At 48.4% G+C, this 20,953-nt stretch overlaps 2 protein-coding genes across 7 annotated transcripts in view; both read right to left on the bottom strand.

The window, feature by feature from the left end:
* dysf (dysferlin, limb girdle muscular dystrophy 2B (autosomal recessive)) overlaps positions 1 to 20,953 on the bottom strand; it is a 361,838-nt gene that overhangs the window by 12,268 nt on the left and 328,617 nt on the right. For 5 of the 6 annotated variants that reach the window (XM_068028674.1, XM_068028673.1, XM_068028677.1 and 2 more), the window contains 5 exons: positions 17,923 to 18,011; positions 16,121 to 16,216; positions 15,032 to 15,173; positions 7,570 to 7,669; positions 3,466 to 3,632 (listed from right to left, as the gene is read on the bottom strand). In XM_068028674.1, the coding sequence (XP_067884775.1) occupies positions 3,466 to 3,632; positions 7,570 to 7,669; positions 15,032 to 15,173; positions 16,121 to 16,216; positions 17,923 to 18,011 (594 nt within the window). Of the gene's footprint in view, positions 1 to 3,465; positions 3,633 to 7,569; positions 7,670 to 15,031; positions 15,174 to 16,120; positions 16,217 to 17,922; positions 18,012 to 20,953 lie in introns of those variants that run through there. The other variant, XM_068028679.1, reaches the window with a different exon arrangement.
* On the bottom strand, positions 8,029 to 8,462 carry LOC137367874 (PAT complex subunit Asterix). Its single transcript, XM_068028680.1, has one exon. It carries the CDS (start codon positions 8,450 to 8,452, stop codon positions 8,147 to 8,149), a length of 306 nt encoding a protein of 101 aa, XP_067884781.1. The 5' UTR covers positions 8,453 to 8,462; the 3' UTR covers positions 8,029 to 8,146.

The raw sequence follows: 20,953 nt of genomic DNA, 5'->3' as shown, positions 1-20,953 counted from the left end.
ACTGAAACTTTGACCACCTGGCCGGGCTCATTCCCCAATACCAGGTCCAGTACGGCTCCATCCCTAGTTGGACTATCTATATATTGTTTCAAGAAGCCCTCCTGGATGCTCCTTACAAATTCTGCCCCATCCAAGCCCTTAGCACTAAGTCCCAGTCAATATAGGAGAAGTTAAAATCACCCACCACAACAACCCCGTTGCTTTTATATCTTTCCAAAATCTGTCTACATATCTGCTCCTCTACCTCCCGCTGGCTGTTGGGAGGCCTGTAGTAAACCCCCAACATCGTGACTGCACTCTTCCTATTCCTGAGCTCCACCCATATTGCCTCGCTGCATGACCCCTCTGAGGTGTCCACCCGCAGTACAGCTGTGATATTCTCCTTAACCAGTAATGCAACTCCCCCACCCCTTTTACATCCCTCTCTATCCCGCCTGAAGCTTCTAAATCCCGGAACATTTAGCTGCCAATCCTGTCCTTCCCTCAACCATGTCTCTGTAATAGCAACAACATCATAGTTCCAAGTACTAATCCAAGCTCTAAGTTCATCTGCCTTACCTGTTATACTTCTCGCATTGAAACAAATGCACTTCAGACCACCAGTCCAGCTCTACTCAGCAATATCTCCCTGTCTGCTCTTCCTCTTAGTCTTACTGACCTTAGTTACTTCACCTGCTGCTCTACTGCTCTGGTTCCCACCCCCCTGCCACACTAGTTTAAACCCTCCCGAGTGACGCTAGCAAATCTCGCAGCCAGGATATTTGTGCCCCTCCAGTTTAGATGCAACCCGTCCTTCTGGTACAGGTCCCACCTGGCCCGGAAGAGATCCCAATGATCCAGATATCTGAAACCCTTTAGCTGCACTATCTTCCTATTTCTAGCCTCACTGGCACGTGGCACAGGGAGTAATCCCAAGATTACAACCCTGGAGGTCCTGTTTTTTAACTTTCTACCTAACTCCCTAAACTCCCCCTGCAGGACCTCGTCACTCTTCCTGCCTATGTCATTGGTACCGATGTGTACCACAACCTCTGGCTGTTCACCCTCCCCCTTCAGAATGCCCCCTGTCCGTTCAGAGACATCCTTGACCCTGGCACCAGGGAGGCAACACACCATCCTGGAGTCTCTTTCACATCCTCAGAAGCGCCTATTTGTGCCCCTGACTATATAGAGTCCCCTATAACTATTGCTCTTCTGCGCTTTGCCCCTCCCTGCTGAACAACAGTGCCAGCCGTGGTGCCACTGCTCTGGCTGCTGTTGTTTTCCCCTGATAGGCCACCCCCCCAACAGTATCCAAAACGGTATACTTGTTAGAGAGGGGGATAGCCACAGGGGATTCCTGCACTGACTGCCTGCCCCTTCTAGCGGACACTCCATGTCTATCTCTCTCCCCTCTCTATGTCCATCTCTCTGTCTATTTCTCCCCCCCCCCCACTCTCTACCCCCTCTCTCTCCTCTCTCTGTAACCATCTCTCTCCCCCGTCCCCTGTGTTCATCCCTCTCCCCGTCTCTTTCTCCCCCCTCTCTCTGTCTCTCTCTCTCCCTCTCTCCCCTCCCCCTTTCTCTGACAGCTGCGGACAATTTCCAGCGGGCTTTTAAAAAGAAATCGGAACCCACAAACTTGTCCCAAGTTCCGAAATCGCTGTTCCCAATGTCAACACCTGACAGCTGTGCTGATTTTTAAAATCGGATTGGTCTGGAGGAAGAAGCCACTGTGAAATTTCTCATTCCTTAAATTTCCAGTCACGGACCTCAACAGTTTTACCACGATCGTTGTACGGATACATTGCTGACCCCTGCTTAACCCTGTCAAACCCTATAGGAATTTTATGTGTCTCAATAAGATCACCTCTCATTCTTCTAAACTCCAGTGAGTGACTCAATCTCTCTTCAGAGGATGACATGCCTATCCCAGGAATCAATCTAATACACTTTTTGAAGTATAGTGACTACTGTTGTGACTGATGGGAAACACAGCGGCCAATCTGCGCTCAGCAAGTTCTCACAAATACCAAGTGATGATGGCCAGATAATCAGTTTCAGGTGTTGGTTGAAGGGTAAATTTTGGATATTAGCTCGGAAAAACTCCCCTGCTTTTCTTCAAAATAGTGCCATGAGATCTTTCGCTTCCATTTGACAGAACAGAGGGTTTAACGTCTCATCCAAAAGATGGTAGCTCTGAGAGTGTAACAATTTGTATTGCACCAGAGCTCCCTGGGCACTGCTGGTGGAGATTATCTTTAGGGGAGGAGTAGGGAAGATCGTGTGAAATTAAAAAAGCAATAATCAGCATTTAATATAAGCAAGTGGACTTGCTCCCCAGTAAGCGTGTGAGGGAGGTGCAGGAGAAAGTCACTACAAAGGGCTGAGTTAATGATTCATCCCACTGCACATCACCTCAGGCGTCCCCAAGGATCTATCCTTGGCCCCTCCTATATCTCATCTGTATGCTGCCCCTTGGCAACATTGTCTGAAAACACAGCATTAGTTTTCATATATGCTTACGACGCTAACAAGCTCACCACCACCTTTCTCGACGCCTCCACTGTCTCCAAATTATCAGACTGCTTCTCCGACATTCAGGGGATTGAGCAGAAATTTCCTCCAATTAAAAATTGGGAAGACAGAAGCCATTGTATTTGGTACCCACCACAAACTCCATTCCCTCGCTCCTGATTTCACTCCCCTCTCTGGTCACTGTCTTGGGTGCAACCAGACCGATCGTAATCTTGAATCCTATTTGACTGAGCTGATCTTTGACCATATAACTATTCAATCATAAAGACCGCCTACTTACACCTCCACAATACCACCTATCTCTGCACCGGCACAGCCCATCTGCTGAGATCCACATCCACATCCATGTTCTTGTTACCTCTAGACTTGACTATTCCAATGCTCTCTTGGCCAACCTCCCATCTTCCATCCGATGTAAACCTTGAGCTCATCCAAACCTCTGCTGCCTATATCCTAATTAACACCATCACCCCATCACTGACCTGCATTGGCTCTCAGTCCAGCAACACCTTGATTTGATAATTCTATTCCTTGGCCCAAATCCCTCCATAGTTTCACCCCTCCCTAGCTGTGTAAACTCCTCCAGCTCTACAAAACTCAGAGATCTCTGCACTCCTCCAATTCTGGTCTCTTGCTCATCTCCCACTCCCTTCATCCTACCAGTGAAGGCTATGCCTTGAGTTGTTTAGACCCCAAGCTCTGGATTTTCCTCCTCAAAACTCTGCCCTCCACCTCTTACCCCTCTTTAAAAACCGACCTCCTGGATCAAGATTTTGGTCACCTGTTTTAAGGTCTCCTTCTTTGGCTTGGTGACAAATTTTTATCTGATTACTCTCCTGCAAGGCACCTTGGGACGTTTTACTACATTAAAGGTGCGACATGAATGCAAGTTGTTGTGGCTGAGGTTATCAGCAAATTAAATCCAGCAGTAATGAGGTGACCTCTTACAGCAATGATCTTCTTCCCCTCTGTCTCAGCTAAACAAGGCCACCAACCCTTCACTGACTTCTGCTCAAACAGAGAGACGTATTTATCACTCTCGAGAATCATCAGACTGCACTTCTCAGCTGACTTGGCCGGTTTGGGCATCCTGTTAAGATCCATCTGAACAGAGCCTAAAGACAAGGAAGAATTTCAGTCAGAAGATTTACAATATAAAGATTCATAATGATACAACAGCTAATCACATCTCTAAGGGCTTCACATACACTGAATTACTTTAAAGTGCTGTGACTATTGTGATTAGTTTGCACACAGCAAGATCCCACAAAGAGCTAAGAGATGAATGGTCAGTCAATATGTTATCAGTGGCAATGGTTGCTTTTCACTCATTTACATTTATGTCCTCACATGCAGGTTGAAGCAATATCCTGGCTTTAGTTTCTCTATACCATTTAGTATTGATGTACCATAGCTAGGTTCCCTCTTTGCCCTCTTTCAGCTTCTCTAATCTTCTCTCATTGCCTGTCCCCTTTACATTTGCAATCATTATTGTCAATCAATCTATGACTCTCAGTTTTGACAACAGCTTTTTGAGGAGAGGGCAGAATTCCACTAACCTTTGTGTGAAGAAGTGCTTCCTGATATCACCCCTGAATAGCCTGGCTCGAATGTTAAGGTTATGCCTCCTTGCTCTGGACTCCACCAGCAGAAATAGTTTTTCTCTACCTACATTATTAAATCCTTTTAATCATCTTCGACACCTCAATTAAATCACCCCTTAATCTTTTATGGTCAAGGGAATACGAGTACAGTGTATGCAACTTGTCCTTGTAATTTTAGCCTTGCTTTGTACTGTTTCCAATATGTTTTTAAAAATTCATTCTCTGCATGTGGGCATCACTGGCAAGGTGGGAATTTATTTCCCATCCCTATATGTCTTGAAAACATGGCAGTGGGCCTTTATCTAGCAGTTTGATACAAACTGAATAACTTTCGCAGCCACTTGAGAGGGTAATTAAGAGTCAACACATTGTTGTGGGACTGGAGGCATAAACCGGTAAGGATGGCTGATTTCCTTCCCTAAGTATACATTAGTGAACCATTTGGAGTGTTTAATCACAAACTGACAGCTTCATGGTCACTTTTACTGAGACCAGTCTTATTTCCTGATTTTACCTATGCAATCCAATTCTCCACCCTCAGGCCTTTAAGATGATGAAGAGGTTTGATAGGCTTGGTATAAAGAAGATTTTTCCACTGGTGGGTGAGACCAGATCTAGGGGACATAACCATAAGATATTCACTGATAACTCTAATAGGGAATTCAGGAGAAACATCTTTACCCAGAGAGTGGTGAGAATGTGGAACTTGCAACCACAGGAAGTAGATAAGCACATGAGGAAGAAAGGAACAGAAGGATATGTTGATTGGGTTAGAATAGAAGTGGGAGGAGGCTCATGTGGAGCATAAACATGCATAGACTTGGGCTGAATGGCCTGCTTCTGTGTTATAAATTCTTTGTAATGCTGTGCAAGATTCTATCATTTAAAACCAAGCCTTGGCCAGTGACTCAAGGATAAATCACTAAAGACTTTTATTGATATATATCAATGACCTAGACTTGGGTGTGCAGGGCACAATTTCAAAATTTGCAAATGGTACAAAACTTGGGAGTATTGTGAATGTGAGGAGGATAGTGATAGACTTCAAGACAACAGACAGACTGGTGGAATGAGCGGACAAGTGGCAGATGAAATTAATGTAGGGAAGTGTGAAGTGATTCATTTTAGCAGGAAGAATGAGGAGAGGCAATATAAATTAAAGGGTACAATTTCAAAGGGGGTGCAGGAGCAGAGGGACCTGGAGGTATATGTGCCAAATAATTGAAGGTGGCAGGACAGGTTGCGAACGGGGTTAATAAAGCATATGGGATCCTGGACTTTATAAACCGAGGTACAGAGTACAAAAGGAAGTTATGATGAACCTTTATAAAACACTGGTTCGGCCTCAACTGGAGTATAATGTCCAGTTCTAGGTGCCACACTTCAGGAAGGATTTGAAGGCACTGGAGAGGGTGCAGAAAAGATTCACGAAAATGGATCCAAGGATGAGAGACTTCAGTTGCGTGGATAGATTGGTGAAGCTGGGACTGTTCTCCTTGGGGATGAGCACATGGCGTAGGGGGTAACATATTAGCATGGATAAAGGACTGGTTAGCTAACATGAAGCAGAGAGTAGGGATAAAAGGGTCTTTTTCAGGTTGGCAAACTGTAACTAGTGAAGTGTCACAGGGATCAGTGCTGGGGCCTCAACTATTTACAATATATAGCAATGACTTGGATGAAGGGACAGAATGTAAGGTAGCTACATTTGCTGATGACACCAAGATAGGAAGGTAAGTAAGTTGCCAAGAGGAGGGAAGGAATCTACAAAGTAATTTAGATAGATTAAGTGAGTGGGCAAACATTTGGCAGATGGAGTATAATGTGGGAAAATGTGAATTTGTCCACTTTGTCAGGAAGAATAGAAAAGCTGTATACTATATGTGGAAGAGGCTGTCACTCTAGAATTGGCCTTTATAGCCACTCCAGGCGCTGCTCCACAAACCACTGACCACCTCCAGGCGCTTACCCATTGTCTCTCGAGACAAGGAGGCCAAAGAAGAAGAAGATACTATTTAAATGGAGAAAGATTGCAGAACCCGGTGGTGCAGAAGGATCTGGATGTCCTCATATATGAATCACAGAAGGTTAGTATGCAGGTACAGCAAGTGATTAGGAAGGCAAGGGAATGTTGACATTTATTGCAAGGGGGATCGAGTGTAAAAGTAGAGAATAAAAGCAAAATACTGTGAATGCTGGAAATCTGAAATAAAAACAGAAAAATGCTGGAAATACTCAGCAGGTATATCAGCATCTGTGGAGAGAGAAGCAGAGTTAATGTTTCAGATCGGTGACCTTTCCGGGATGTTTCCTCTTGTGGGGGAGACTAGAACTAGGGGACACAGTTTAAGAATAAGAGCTCTCCCTTTTAAGATGGCGATGAGGTGAAATGTTTTCTCTCAAAGGGTCATTAGTCTGTAGAATTCTCTTCCCAGAGAGCAGTGGAGGCAGGGTCATTGAATTTATTCAAGGCTGATTGAATGATTTTTCATAGACCAGGGACTCAAGGGTTATGGGGGCGGGGGGCAGACAGGGGGGGAAACTGGAGTTGAGATAACAACCAGATCAGCCAGGATCTTATGGAATGGCAGAGCAGGCTTGAAGGGCCAGATGGCCTACTCCAGTTCCTAAGTCCTATGTCTTATATAGGATTGAGAGGAGATTTGATACAGGTATTGAAAATCATGACAGGTCTGGACAAGAAGTAGATAGGGAGAAACTGTTCCCATTCGTGAAAGGGCTCAGAACCGATTTAAAGTGAGTCGCAAAGGAACCAGAGGCAACATGAGCAAACACTTATTTACGCAGCGTGTGGTTAGGATTTGGAATGCACTGCCTGAGATTGTGCTGGAGGCATGTTCAATCATAGATTTCAAAAGTGAATTGGATAACTATCTAAAGAGAAATAAATTGTCGGGCGTGGTGAAAATGCGGGGAGTGTGACTAGCTGAGTTGCTCTTACAGAGAGCTAGCACGGACACAATGGGATGAATGGCCTCCTTCTGTGCTGTAACAGTTCTATGATTCTACTAGGAGCATTGGATGAAAACAAACCATCCCAGTCCATTTGGCTGTTTTTATTGTCTTGGAAATAACATATCCCAGACACTACTCTGATCAAATCTCACTCCAGGTATTTATCCAACTCTCTATTAAAACTGCTGATACAATCAGCCCACTTGGCAGTTCATTCCATACATTTGCAGCCTCCACAGGCCCATCCTTTATAAGAAATATTTAGCATGGAGATCAGCCGAACTCTTGCGATTAACTTGGACCAGCTGATCAACCGTGATCAAATTCCCTGAGCATTCCCGATCAGTGAGGCTCTGCGTCGGGAGTGTGAGTTTGGAAAATCGAACACAGTCTGATGTTTATCCATAATGTTCCGTAGCTTCTGTGTAATATTAAATACTGGTAGTGAGATTCCCAATCGGGGAGAACATACCCAGGTAATCATCAAAGGAAAATTTATCATTGTCCCAGATTTGGATGATAAGTTGTGGTGCGATTTTAGTCTCTGTCTTATCCAGACTCCAGAAATGTTCCTGAAAGAAAACCAGAGAAAGAGACTGGAGTTTGTGGAATTTTGTGGAAGGGTGAGGTTCTGTAACAGCTCAGAAACCGCCCAAGTGGAATTGAACCAAACACAACAATAAGGTCCCAAGTCTGATCACTGATCTGTGCTGAGAATTCTCACCTTTGTCCCATCAAACACTCCCAGGACAGGTACAGCACGGGGGTTAGATAAAAAAAAAACGAGGTTAGATACAGAGTAAGGCTCCCTCTACACTGTCCCATCAAACACTCCCAGGACAGGTACAGCACGGGATAGATACAGAGTAAAGCTCCCTCTACACTGTCCCATCAAACACTCCCAGGACAGGTACAGCACGGGTTAGATACAGGGGTGTGACCCCCGTTACCATGGCAGCGGGCAGAGGGGCGTGACCCCTGTTACCATGGCAGCGGGCGGAGGTGTGTGACCCCGTTACCATGGCAGTGGGCGGAGGGGCGTGACCCCGTTACCATGGCGGTGACATAGGCTGCGGGTTCTGCAGGTATGACATCACGACTGCTGAAATCGACAACATGAAGCTGCTCATCATTTGTTTTGTGTCTTCGGAGCTGCGGGAGTTTGCAAAGCTGATAAAAGAGCAGTAAACAGCAATCCAGGCACACCACTTCAACTTTAACATCAGGCCACACATACTGAAGATCATCCCCAGCAGGTTCATATAGTCAGGAGTTGGGTCCTCGAGAGTTGGGTTATTATCGCTGGCAGGCGGTTTGTACCGCAGGATTTTGTTCGGCCTTCGCTGATCCGCCATGTTGCTCTTGACCCCGCTGCCATGGTAATGGGGTCACGCCCCTCCCCCACCACCAAGGTAACGGGGTCATGCCCATCCCCCACCCCCTGATAATGGACTGTAACAGGGGTAAGCCAAACCCTCCCATCCTCCCCCCCCACCCCCAACACCGGCACCAGCCCCCCCCCCCCCGACCCAGCAGCCCCCCCGGACCCACTCTCCCATTGAGATTGAGCGGCTGTGCTGCACCTGACATCCCAGCAATGGGCCAATCCTGGACATGGTTTGAGTTGTACGAAGCTGGGAGGAGAAGCCTGTGGCATTGTCAAACAAATAACTTCCTCAGGATTCTGAATAAAACCGAATTTAGCAAAAAAAAAAAAAACGGGTTAGATACAGAGTAAATCTCCCTCTACACTGTCCCCATCAAACACTCCCAGGACAGGTACAGCACGAGGTTAGATACAGAGTAAATCTCCTTCTACATCACCCTGTCAGTGTGTCCCCATTTTATACCCAGTGTTGTAGGAGCTTCTACCCTACTCCGTACCTTAAAAAAAAAGAAAAATTAAAAAACGGGTTAGATACAGAGTAAAGCTCCATCTACACTGTCCCCATCAAACACTCCCAGAACAGGGACAGCACAGGATTAGATACAGAGTAAAGCTCCCTCTACACTGTCCCAGTGAGTCTGAGTGATATTTCCAATGTTTAACAGTTGCCTGGATGATATCTACGATGAAGAATTGCAATTGCTGTGTAAGTTGCTCTCCTTTGAGCAATGGAGCCAGAGGCTGCTCCAAGCTGCTCCTGAAATCCTGTTAGGTAAAGAGGAATGTTGAAGCCATTACTAAGTTGCATTAAAATGAAGACTGTTTTCGAATTGATGTCCTACCCATCTCCCACAGCCTGCAAACATAGGAACTGGTATGAAGGTGGACAGATTCTGGGCTACAGGAAGAATGTTGTTGGAGGAGGGAGTGCACTGTGCAGATGCCATGTCGTGGGAAAAATTGAAGAAAAAGAAAACAGGGATTAGATATAAAGTAAAGCTCCCTCTACACCGTCCCCATTAAACACTCCCAGGATAGCAAAGGATTGGCTGAGCAATTTGTGAAGCACTTCCTGTCTGCAATCAGGGGGAGCAGCTGCACCTGTGTTGCTGCAACTGGAGTGGAGAGAGGTGACTGCACAGTGTAGACAGCTGCATTTACTGTTGAGTTGCTGCACTTTTTCAAGGACTAAGAAGACCTGCAAGTCCTTTTGGAGAGCTGGGTGTTGGAGCACCAGAGAACTGTTTGTTGTTTGGACTGTTGGAGGAGGGAGGAGGCACCAGAAGATCCAGGGGTGGGGCTGCCAAGTTGTATAGGGAGCCCCTGTATTTGCTCTTGTGTTTACCTTCTATCCTGCACAGAAGGGGCTCCCTCCCCACCCCCAACTGTGTAGCTCAGGACGGCTGGAGCCGCCCGGCTGATGAAAGTCCTTATACAACAGCAGGAAAAGGAGAGTGCTGGGTGGCTCTAGCTGACCTGGGCAAAGAGCCCTCCCCTAACTGGAAGACTGGACTGTAGACTCTGCAGCAAGGTGCTCCAACCACCAATTGAACAGTAACATCCTTGCAGCTGTTCTCTTTCTTCCATCACTCGGCCACCTATCCTCTCCTCTCCTTGTCCTTTTCAGCCCTATCCTCCTCTATCACCTCCCCCCCCCCCCCCCATCATATTGCTTGTGTTTATAAGTAAACTGTGATGTGCTTTGTTTCTTGGGGTTGGGCGTGGCTCTTTGACCCCATGGCAAGCCCCTCTTCGCCAGTGGTGGGGCCTTCACACACATATGCTGCTGCGGCTGCTGCAGCTGCACCTGTTCACCCGTCACCATTTGCACTGATAACATCGAAGCATGGGGTCAAGAGCTACGTCCACCCATGTCAATAGAGGTATGTGTGAAGGCAACGGCTGAGGTTGTCGGCCCTTTGACCATTGTTGCTGCCTCAAAAATGTATGGGAAGGCGGTATTTTTCCTGAAGACCAAGTGGGCGGTATCCCTGGCTCTCAGCAAGGGGGTCACCGTGGGCAGGACATTTCTGCCAGTGGACCCCCTGGAGGCTACTGCACAATGGGTCATTCTGTCGAATGTCCCGCCCTTCATTCCTGGTGAACTCCTCCTTCCCCACCTGCACCATCTGGGGGAGGTAAAGACGGGGCTCACCCCAGTCCTGATCGGTCTTCGGGAGAACAGCCTTCGGCACGTGTACTCCTTCCGCCGCCAGTTATTTATGCAGTTGGCGCAGGAGGAGGTCACAGATGGCCACTTCAATGTGGAGTTCCAGGAAAAGGCCTACTGCGTCTTCTGGACCTTGGACGGGGCGCAGTGCCATGTCTGCAAGGGGGTGGGGCATGCTCGTAAGAACTGCCCCAACCTCCCAGCCACCAACTCCACCTCGTTGGCCCAGGGTGGTGGCGCTGCACCTCCTCCCACTCCCCCTACACCTCCACCAGACACCGTTCAGTCGGTGCCAGATGCTGTGGTTTTCACAGGCTCTGGTGGGGAGGGGAGTGCCTGTCCGAGTGGAAGGAAGGCGCAGAAGAAAAATAAACATCAAGAGGTGCGTCCCCTGATTACCGTGGCACAACCTGAGCCTGAACTCTGCCCAAGGCTCCCGGTGAATCCACCTGCCCCAGGGCTGGGCTCAGGCCAGGGTAACTAAAAAAAAAAGAGGGTGCGGAGGCAGAGGCTCCTGATGACATAGAGGTCTCTGAGCCTCTGCGCCCTAGCAGGAAAAAGAGAAGGCACCCCTCCACGGAGGTAACTCAGGGCCCAGAGATGGAGGGCCCATCTGTTGGAGGGGAGCTGTCTCCTGGTTCAGGTTCCCAGGTTCCCCCTGCCACCACCAACATCAAGGCTGCAAAGTCTGGGCAGGAGCTCCCTAGCCCTCAGGTTGGAGCAGAGGGGGAGGCCCCTCTACATGCAGCCCCTCCTGTGGGAGCAAGTGGAGCCCTAATGGCGGTAGGGGAGCCTGGGGACGCTCCTGGAGAAGCATCCCAGTCTGCCACCGGGTCGGGTGCCCTGAATGGAGTGGAGGGGAGGGTGAGGCACCAAAGGGTCAGCCCTCCCAGCCAAAATCCATCACCAACCAGGAGACACCCGACCTGGTTATAATTGAAAATTTCGCCCCATCTGCTGGGTCTGTGGGCGCTGGCGGAGCAGGAGATGGCCTCCTCTCTCCGCCTCTGGTCTCGGCTCCGGCTGGATTTCCGGAGTTGGGAACTTCCATCTCCCCTGGACCGCTCATTGGCCTGGGGACGGAGATGGAGGGGGGTCCTGAACCGCTGGCGCCCACAGGCTCCAGTTCCATCCTGGAACCCACAGAGGACTCCTCCACCATCGATCCTGGGGGTGGGATCGTGACGGAGGTGGGACCAGCTGGTGCGACCGGGACGTCCGCCCCACAGTGTGTGATGGCCGTGTCGGCCTCTGGCGGTGAAGACCCGGAGGAGGATGGGGACTCAGTGTGGGGCACGGAGGACGACCTTGACTCCATCGCCAGTGAGGTGGTGGAGTCCCTCGTGTCTCCCACCGAGTCTCCTCTCATCCCCACGGCGGAACTCCTGGATTTCCTCGGGGCATGCAGGCGTTGCTGCAATAAAGTTCAGCTGGCCCTCGGCCATTGGTCGAATCTGGCGCTGATCTTCCAGTCCATCTGTGCCGCCCTTAAGAAAGCAGGCGTGGGCGTGAAACTAGTTGAGAGGCGCTGATTTAATGCGTTCCTCAATGGGTTGCTGGGGGAGTGAAAGGCCAGTGCACTTGCACTCCCTCCTCACAGTGAGGTGTTGGTGACGGTTTTTAAGTACCTTTGACATGAAGATAACCATAGCCAGCCTCAACATCAATGGTAGCAGGGGGTCTCACCACAGATTTCACAATCTCTCAGTCCTCAGGGAAGGGAGATACGCTATGAGCTTTCTGCAGGAGATCCACACCGTTCCGGGAGACAAAGCCACCTGGCTCCTGGAGCGGCAGGGTGGGGTCTACATGAGTCACCTCACCCCTATTTCCAGCGAGGACATGCGCAGAGTTTTGTGGGAGGACCTGCCAAAGGTCAGCCTGGAGGGCATCGAAGGATCGGAGGCTCCGCTCACGTTGGCAGAGCTGACCGGCGCCCTCCACCAGCTCTCGAGGGGCAAATCCCCGGGGCTGGACGGGCTGACCGCGGAGTTCCTCAGGGTGTTCTGGGACATCCTGGCGACGATTACACATGGATCCTGTGGGAAAGCCTGGCGACCGGGAAGATGCCCCTCTCATGGCACAGGGCAGTCATCGTCCTGCTGCCGAAGAGGGTCAATCTCCGCCTGCTTAAAAACTGGAGTCCGGTCTCCCTCCTCAGTACGGATGATAAGATCTTTGCCCGGGCTATGTCTACCCGCCTGGGCTCCGTGCTGGCCCACATGATCCACCCCGACCAGTCCTCCACGGTTCCAGGCCAGTCCATCCAGGACAACATCCACCTGGTCCGGGACCTGATCCATCTTTCCCAGAGGACTGGTCTGTCGGTTGCCTTTCTCTCCCTCGATCAGGAGAAGGCGTTTGACAGGGTGGATCATGAATACCTTTTCGGGACTCTGCACGCTTTTGGACTTGGGCCGCATTTTGTGGCCCGGGTCTGACTTTTGTACGCCGCCGCAGAGTGTCTAGTCAAAGTTAACGGGTCCTTGACGGCGCCCCTTCGCTTTGGGAGAGGAGTGCGTCAGGGATGCCCCATATCTGGCCAATTGTACACCATCTGCGTGGAGCCCTTCCTGTGCCTGCTTCGCAGGAGGTTGACAGGATTGGCTCTGCGCGAGCCGGCCATGCGGGTCGTCCTCTCGGCTTATGCCGACGACGTGCTCCTCACAGTCACAGATCCCGTTGTTGCAGAGGATGCGCGATCCGCAAGGATCAATTGGGAGAAATGTTCCAGACTCCTGGTGGGTCGGTGGCGGATGGATTCCCTACCGGAGGAGTCAACAACTTTTGCGTGGAGCACCACGCACCTCCTCTATTTGGGAGTCCACCTTCGCCCCGCTGAGGAAGCCTGGCCGGCATTTTGGCAGGAGTTGGAGGCGAAAGTCACCACTCGGCTGGGGCGCTGGACAGGACTGCTCTGAGTGCTTTCCTACAGGGGCCGAGCGCTGGTCATAAACCAACTGGTGGCCTCCATGCTGTGGTACCGGTTGGTCACTTTGGCCCCGCCCCTTGCATTCGCCACCAAGATCCAGAAGAAACTCGTCGATTTCTTCTGGGGCAGGAGGCAACACTGGGTCTCTGCCACGGTCCTGATTCTCCTGATCGAGGAGGGCGGCCAGTCGCTGGTGTGCATCCGCACCCAGGCTGCGACTCTCCGCCTTCGGACCCTGCAGAGATACCTGTACGTTGAGCGTCTCCCAGATAGTGTGCGCAGGCAATGTATTTTTTTCCGCCAGTGTCAGTGCCTTCAAAGTGACACGCAGATCCCGGCAGAGACCATTAGCTGCGCCTCTCTGAGGGAGTTGCCTGTCTTTTACCGGGATCTATTCCGAGTCTGAATCATGGTCGCCTTCAGTCAGGGCGCTCCCCCGCTGGCGGAGGAGAGCGCCTCGGCTGCCCGGGCGGCCGACTCCGGGGACGGTCCGGCGGGCGGAGGAGTAGCTGAAGCCCCCAGAATGCCCCTCACTGCAGGTGACGAGGGGGCTCAGGAGTGCAGAGCCCTCCCGGCCGAGCTGACCCCCGCTCAGCCGGAACTGCTCATCGGACCCAGGCCCCGAAACCCTCCTCGGGAGCCGGTCCCGCACAACCCGAACTGCCTCTCAGAAATGCCCTCTGTGCCATTCCAATCAGCGCGGAGGGGTTTCCTGTACGGGCTGCTCCTGCACACCCTCCACTTCCTCGCCCTCGTCAGCCGGCCGGACACGCCCTGGCTGTCCATGTTGCCATCTGGCGGCGAGCAGAAACCCTGATGGAGGTCTCTCTACGCGGGAGTCTTCCCCCTTTACATCGGGGACCTGGGGTGGAGGGTGCTGCACAGGGCAGTCCCATGCAATAGACTTTTAAGTAGGTTCACAGACTCCCAGGCCGCCTGTAATTTCTGCGGCCTGGATGAGTCCACGTTCCACGTTTTTATGGTTGTGCAAGGTTGTAGCCCCTCTTTGAGTATTTGAAGGGACTGCTCCTCAGGTTTTGGTTGCACTTCAGCCCCACGCTCTTGATCTTTGGGCACCCGGTGCGGAGGGGCGTGGGCCAGGAGGAGGATCTCCTCATCGGTCTGATCCTGGGCCTGGCCAAGGTGGAAATTCACAGGTCCAGGCTGCGGGCCTAGCCAGCGATGCTGAGATCTCATAAATGAATAAATAAAAGCAGTGCTTTAATTACCCAACTAAGAGCAACAGCTGCTACTCAACACATAGCTGCTTCGGGGAGAGCTGTCTGGAAGGAGGCAATGGCTTTTGGGAAGAAGGACAGAACTCTGAAGGAAACAAGAAACAGAAGAAGCAATTACAAAATGTTCAGACCGGGTTTGTAAATGAGGCAGATTGTAAATGTCATGAGACAGTCTCCCTCCTACTTTCACTGCTGCCTCTCACTCACCTTCTTGGCAATGGAACAGACTTGTTCAGTGGGCAAGTATTCGAAAGGCAAGACGAATCTCCAGTTGAAGTTTCCTTCTCCCCCCATTGACCTGTAGTGAACGTCTGTCTTCTGTTTGTTACCCTCATAGCCCAGAAGCCATCTGGAAACAGAGCGAAAGCCAAAGTCAAGGGCAATTCACCAATAATGATTCACCCAGGTCGCGAATCTCTTCATGAACTTACAGATTGCGTCTAGAAAAATATTAGCATCTACCACGTCATCCATTCCTGTTAAGGGGTGATTAGTGATGGGCAGTAAATGGTGAATTTGCCAACAACGCCCACATCTCATGAATGAATGAAAAAAAATGATACACCACCTTCAACCATAGTAAAACAGGGCAAGGCACTTTATAGGAGTGATTATCAGACAAAATGTGGCACTGAGCTACATACATCGCCTCCACGGCATAGAAACTGCTCATTCAGCCTAAATGATCCGTGCCACTGCCTCCTCTTACTTCAGCTAATCCCATCGACATAACCTTCGATTCCTTTCTCCCTCATGTGTTTATCTAGCTTCCCCTTAAATGAATCTCTACTATTCACTCCCTCTGGTAGCGAGTTCCATGGCACTATCTGGAAGAAGATCGGGAGGGTTCTCCCCAGTGTCCTGGCCAGCTCAACTAACATCACGAAAATAGACAGATTACGGTGCTAGTAAAATGCCATGGCAACCATTACAGATGTACACTCCTGTCTGCAAACATAAGATAGTCATTAAAAAATCCAATAGGAATTTCAGGAGACATTTCTTTAGCCAGGGAGTAGTGAGAATGTGGAACTCACTAGCAGAGGGAGTGGTTGAGGAGAATAGTGTAATGTATTTAAGGGGAAGCTGGGTAAGTACACGAGGGAGAAAGGAATAGAAGGATTTGCTGACGGGATGAGATGAAATAGGGTAGGAGGAGGCTCTTGTGGAGCATAAACACCAGCATGGAAGTGGTGGGCCGAATGGCCTGTTTCTATGCTGTAGACTTGATGTAATTCTATGTAACACTCCATGTAAATAGATTCAGAGAAAGAATGAATTCATAAATGTACTGACCCTTTCACATAAATATCACTCATCTTCTCTCCTGTGATGCTGAGGTCATCTAAGATGACATCGTTGGTGTTCCATATTATACAGCGCAGGTAGAACCTGGAACAAATACAAAGGAAATGCAGGACAACAGCTTCTCCAGAAGAGATATTGGTTATTTTGCCCAACATTACCACTACAGTTTGATGGCCTATAAACAACTCCAACCAATGTTTGCTTCCGCCTTGCTCTTTCTTAGCTCCACCCAAACAGATTCTACATGTCAACAAAGAACAAAGAGCAGTACAGCACAGGAACAGGCCATTCGGCCCTCCAAGCCTGCGCCGATAGTGATGCCTGCCTAAACTAACACCTTCTGCACTTCCGGGGCCCATATCCCTTTATTCCCTTCCTATTCATATATTTGTCAAGATGTCCTTCGATCTAAGATCATCTCTCACAAATGTACTGATCTCGTCCCTTATCAACAGCGCTAACCCACCTCCTTTTCCCCTCTGCCTAACCTTCGTAAATGATCAATATCCCTGAATATTCAGTTACCAGTCCTGGTCACCCTGTAGCCACGTTTCCGTAATGGCAATTAAATCATACCCATTTATCTCTATTTGTGCCTTCAAATCATCTACCTTGTTGCGAATGCTGCATGCATTCAGATAGAGTGCCCTTAACTTTGTGTTAACATTATTGCTCATTCCGATCCTATCTGATGTTTGCCTTCGTCTCATCTGCCTTACAACTTCACTTACTATGTTTCTACTTCCTGCTACCAGTTCTGCTTCCCTCCAATCTGTGCTCCCTCATAGGTTCCCAACCCCCTGCCAATTTAGTTTAAACCCTCCCCAACAACACCAGCAAATCTCCCTGTGAGGATGTTAGTCCCGGTCCTGGTAACGTGCAACCCATCCATCTTCTACAGATCCCACCTACCCCAGAACAGGTCCCAAAGCTGTGGCACTGGGAGTAATCCTGAGATTACTGCTTCTGAGGTCCTGCTTTTTAATTGCTTCCCTAACTCCCTAAACTCTGCTTTCAGGACCTAATCCCTCTCTCTACCTAAGTCGTTGTTACCAATGTGAACCATGACCTCTGGCTGTTCACCCTCTTTCAGCCGCTCTGTGACATCCTTGACCCTGGCACCAGGGAGACAACATACCATCCTGGTGTCATGTCCGCAGCCGCAGAAACACTTGTCTGTTCCTCTAACGAATCCCCTATAATTACTGCTCTTCCACTCTTCTTCCTCCCCTCCTGTGCAGCTGAGCCACTTGTGATGCCACGGGCTTGGCTCTGAATACACTCTTCTGACGAACCATCACCCTCACCAGTATCCAAAATGGAAAACCGGTTAGCAAGCGAGACTCCTGCACTACCAGCCTGGTTCTCTTAGACTGCCTGATGGGCACCCATTGTCTCTCTGCCTGCACATTCTTAACCTGCTGTGTGACCACCTCCTCAAATGTGCTATTCATGTAGTTCTCTGACTTGTGGATGCACCACAGTGACTCCAGCCGCCGCTCGAGTTCAGAAAACCAGAGCTGAAGCTTCTGTAGCTGGTCACACTTCTTGCAGATGTGTTTGTCAAAGACCCATAGTGTGTCCACAACTTCCCACAATTAGATCACGGCTGATCTGTACCTTAACTCCGCTTACCCACCTTTCTTCCATACCACTTGATACTCTTGTACAACAAAATTTTAGTCATCCCAGTCTTGAAAGTTTCAATTGACTCCCAGATCCATGGACCTTTGAGGATCTGCACCACCATCAAGAGAGATGGTGTGGGATAAGAAAGGCAGGAATCTCACCTCTTGGCTTTGCGAGGAGTAATGTTGAATGGGGGCCCTGGTGGTCCAAGTGATTTTGGAAAGATATCCACCCACAGCTGGATCTTACCCTACAGATTAGAGAAGAAGAAAGCAAATACAGCTTGTGAGACAATAAGTACATGTTACGCAGAGTTGATTCAATGGGAAGGACCTTCATCCGTTCGACTTCCTTTAGTTCACCTTCTGCTTTATTTTAGGCCAACTCCTTGACCTTTTCATCAAGTTTTCCAAAGAATAAGATACCTCTTTCCATTAGTATTAGAGGGGACATGAGGGGAAACATTTTCATCCAGAGGTGAAAATTCGCTGCCAGGAATGGTGGTGGAGGCAGAGACCCTCCAAGCCACACGGCATCCTGACTTGGAACTGTATCGCCGTTCCCTCACTGTCACTGGGTCAAAATCCTGGAACTCCCTTCCCCAACAGCATTGTCGGTGTACCTACCCCACATGGACTGCAGCGGTTCAAGGCGGCAGTTCACCACCACCTTCTCAAGGGCAATTAGGGACGGGTGTTATGAACCCTGGACTTTGTAGCATAATTGTTTTAAAAACTGTTATTGTTAATGTAGTTTGAGCGAGAGTCAGAGAAGTCAGGTGACTTCACATGGCCTCTGCTTAAAGACAAGTCAGGTGATCTTGGTTACCAGGACAACAAAGAACCCAGATCAAAGACTTTTCGAAAAGCAGAGACTACAGGGGTATAACACCTGAAGAACAATGGGTTTTACCCTCCCAGCCTTTCAGATCATAAATAAGGAATCAGTGATTCTGAAAATGCAAATACGAATTGCAGTTGCCAACACCTGGAAACAAAGGTGGCTCTTCTGTAGCCAGACTTGTGGACTTTGCACATTGGAAAAGAAAACTGGCTATTGACTTTTAATTTCAGATAAATTAAACAGATTTTCAGAAGGCAGACTGTAAGGAAGATGACCAGTGGTGGCAACCTCAGAGAGGAGAGAGAGGGAACACCTGGTCTGAAAAGATTGATACAACAAAAGACTGTGAAGACTTGAATCGGTTTTGAGAGTTGAGGTTTACAGAGAAGTAAAATATCAACAGGATCACCAGAGATTGCCTTATTCACAGAAATTCAGGTCAAAACGCTTGGAAAAAGTGATCTAAGATGACGTTGACTTTGAGAAATGTCATAGAGAGCCATTGAGTCATTTGTGGCACAGAAGGAGGCCATTCGGCCCATCGAGTCCATGCCAGCTCTCCACGGAGCTATCCAGTCAGTCCCACTCCCCCGCTTGATTCCCATTGGCCTGCAGGTTTATTTCCTCCAAATAGCCATCCAATTTCCTTTTGAATCATTGGTTCCATCTTCTTCCACCACCCTTGTGAGCAGTGAATTCCAGGTCAACTCACAGTGTAAAAACGTTCTTCTTCATGTTCCCCCTAACATCAATTTTTACAAAGCTGAGGACTTGAGATCTGGGAGATCCAACCCATTGCATTGGGGTAGTTTGGGACTTTTAGCTGCAAAGATCTCACCATCAAGGAGGTCTGTGTAGTATATAAGTGTGGTGTGAGGTTTTCAAATGTCTTAATAAGTGAAGAAAATACCTTTCTGGGGTATCAGCTACTTACAAAGTACTATTTAATTAATAGGAAATTTTAGTTTAGTTGTTATAATAAAAGTCTTAAAAAGTGAAATGTAGTCGTGTAATTCTTTAAATTGGTCTGGGGAGTTCATATCTCGTATTTTGACGTTAATGGTCTCACTGAGGGGGCTCGGGTCTGAGATACAAATTCAGAGGTTGTAGAACGGGTTCATTGGAATTTGCTAGAATTTAAATAAACAATATTTCACAATGAATTTTGCTGTACTCATAAGGAAGAGTCAGCATGTCTACTGTTAATGCTCAAACCTTTGCAGAGAGAGATTTGACTCTCAGTGATTTAACACAGTTAACAGTGGATGCATTAATGGCTGTAGCAGAGAAAGCAGGGATTAGTTTAAAATCAAAAGCTGAAAAGGCAGAAATTGTTGAAGTGTTGGTTCGGCATTTTAACCTTGAGGAAGAAAAGGGCAATTCTGGCAGCTCTCAGATTGAGTTAGCCAGAATTCAGTGACAAATGAGGCAACTGGAACTCGAAAAAGAGGAAAGGGGAATGGAAAGAGAAAGGGACAATGAAAACTTGAAATGAGAACGCTTGAACTCAAGGCAAAAGAGTTGCAAAAAGGAAGAGAAGCCAGAAAATTTACACTGGACAAAGAAAAGCTTGGAATACGCCAACAGGGAGTGGCAAGAAGGTTTGAGGATGAATCCAATTTAACTCCTGGTTTTGATTTGGCAAGGAATATTTGCTTAGTCCCTAAATTCAGTGAGGAAGCAGTTGAAATTTATTTTGATTCTTTGAAAAAATTGCTACAACATTGAAATGGCTGAAAGAAAGTTGGACATTTTAAAGCAAAGTGAGTTAATGGGAAAAGCTTTAGAGGTATATTCAACACTTTCGGAATAACAGTCAAGTGATTGTGAAATGGTTAAAATTTCAGTTCTCAATTCTTATGAGTTGGTACCAGAAGCTTACAGACAAAAGTTCAGGAATTTAAAAAAAGAAACAGGGACAGAGTAGAATTTCAAAATTTGCTGATGATACCAAACTCAGAGGTGTGGCAAACAGCAAGGATGATAGGAACTGCCTGTAACGTAACATAGATAGGCTAGCAGAATGGGCAGACGGGTGGAAGATGGAATTTAATACTGACATGTTTGAGGTGATGCATTTTGGCAGCAGGAATAAGGGGAGGCAATATATACAGAATGGCATAGTTCTAAAGAGTGTGCAGGAACAGAGAGACCTAGGGATGCATGTGCATCAATCTTTAAAGGTGGCAGGGCATATTGAGAGAGTGATTCGTAAAGCATATGTGATCTGCCTTTATAAGTAGAAGCATTGAGTACAAAAGGAGGGAAGTTATGCTAAACCTTTATAAAGCTCTGGTTAGGCTGCAACTGGAGTATTGCATCGAGTTCTGGCCACTTCAGTAAGGTTGT

Source organism: Heterodontus francisci, chromosome 1 (assembly GCF_036365525.1).
Source record: "Heterodontus francisci isolate sHetFra1 chromosome 1, sHetFra1.hap1, whole genome shotgun sequence".
In the NCBI taxonomy this organism is placed as follows: Eukaryota; Metazoa; Chordata; class Chondrichthyes; order Heterodontiformes; family Heterodontidae; genus Heterodontus; species Heterodontus francisci.
The sequence above is the reverse complement of the archived record's forward strand: the minus strand, read 5'-3'. Positions and strand labels throughout refer to the sequence as shown.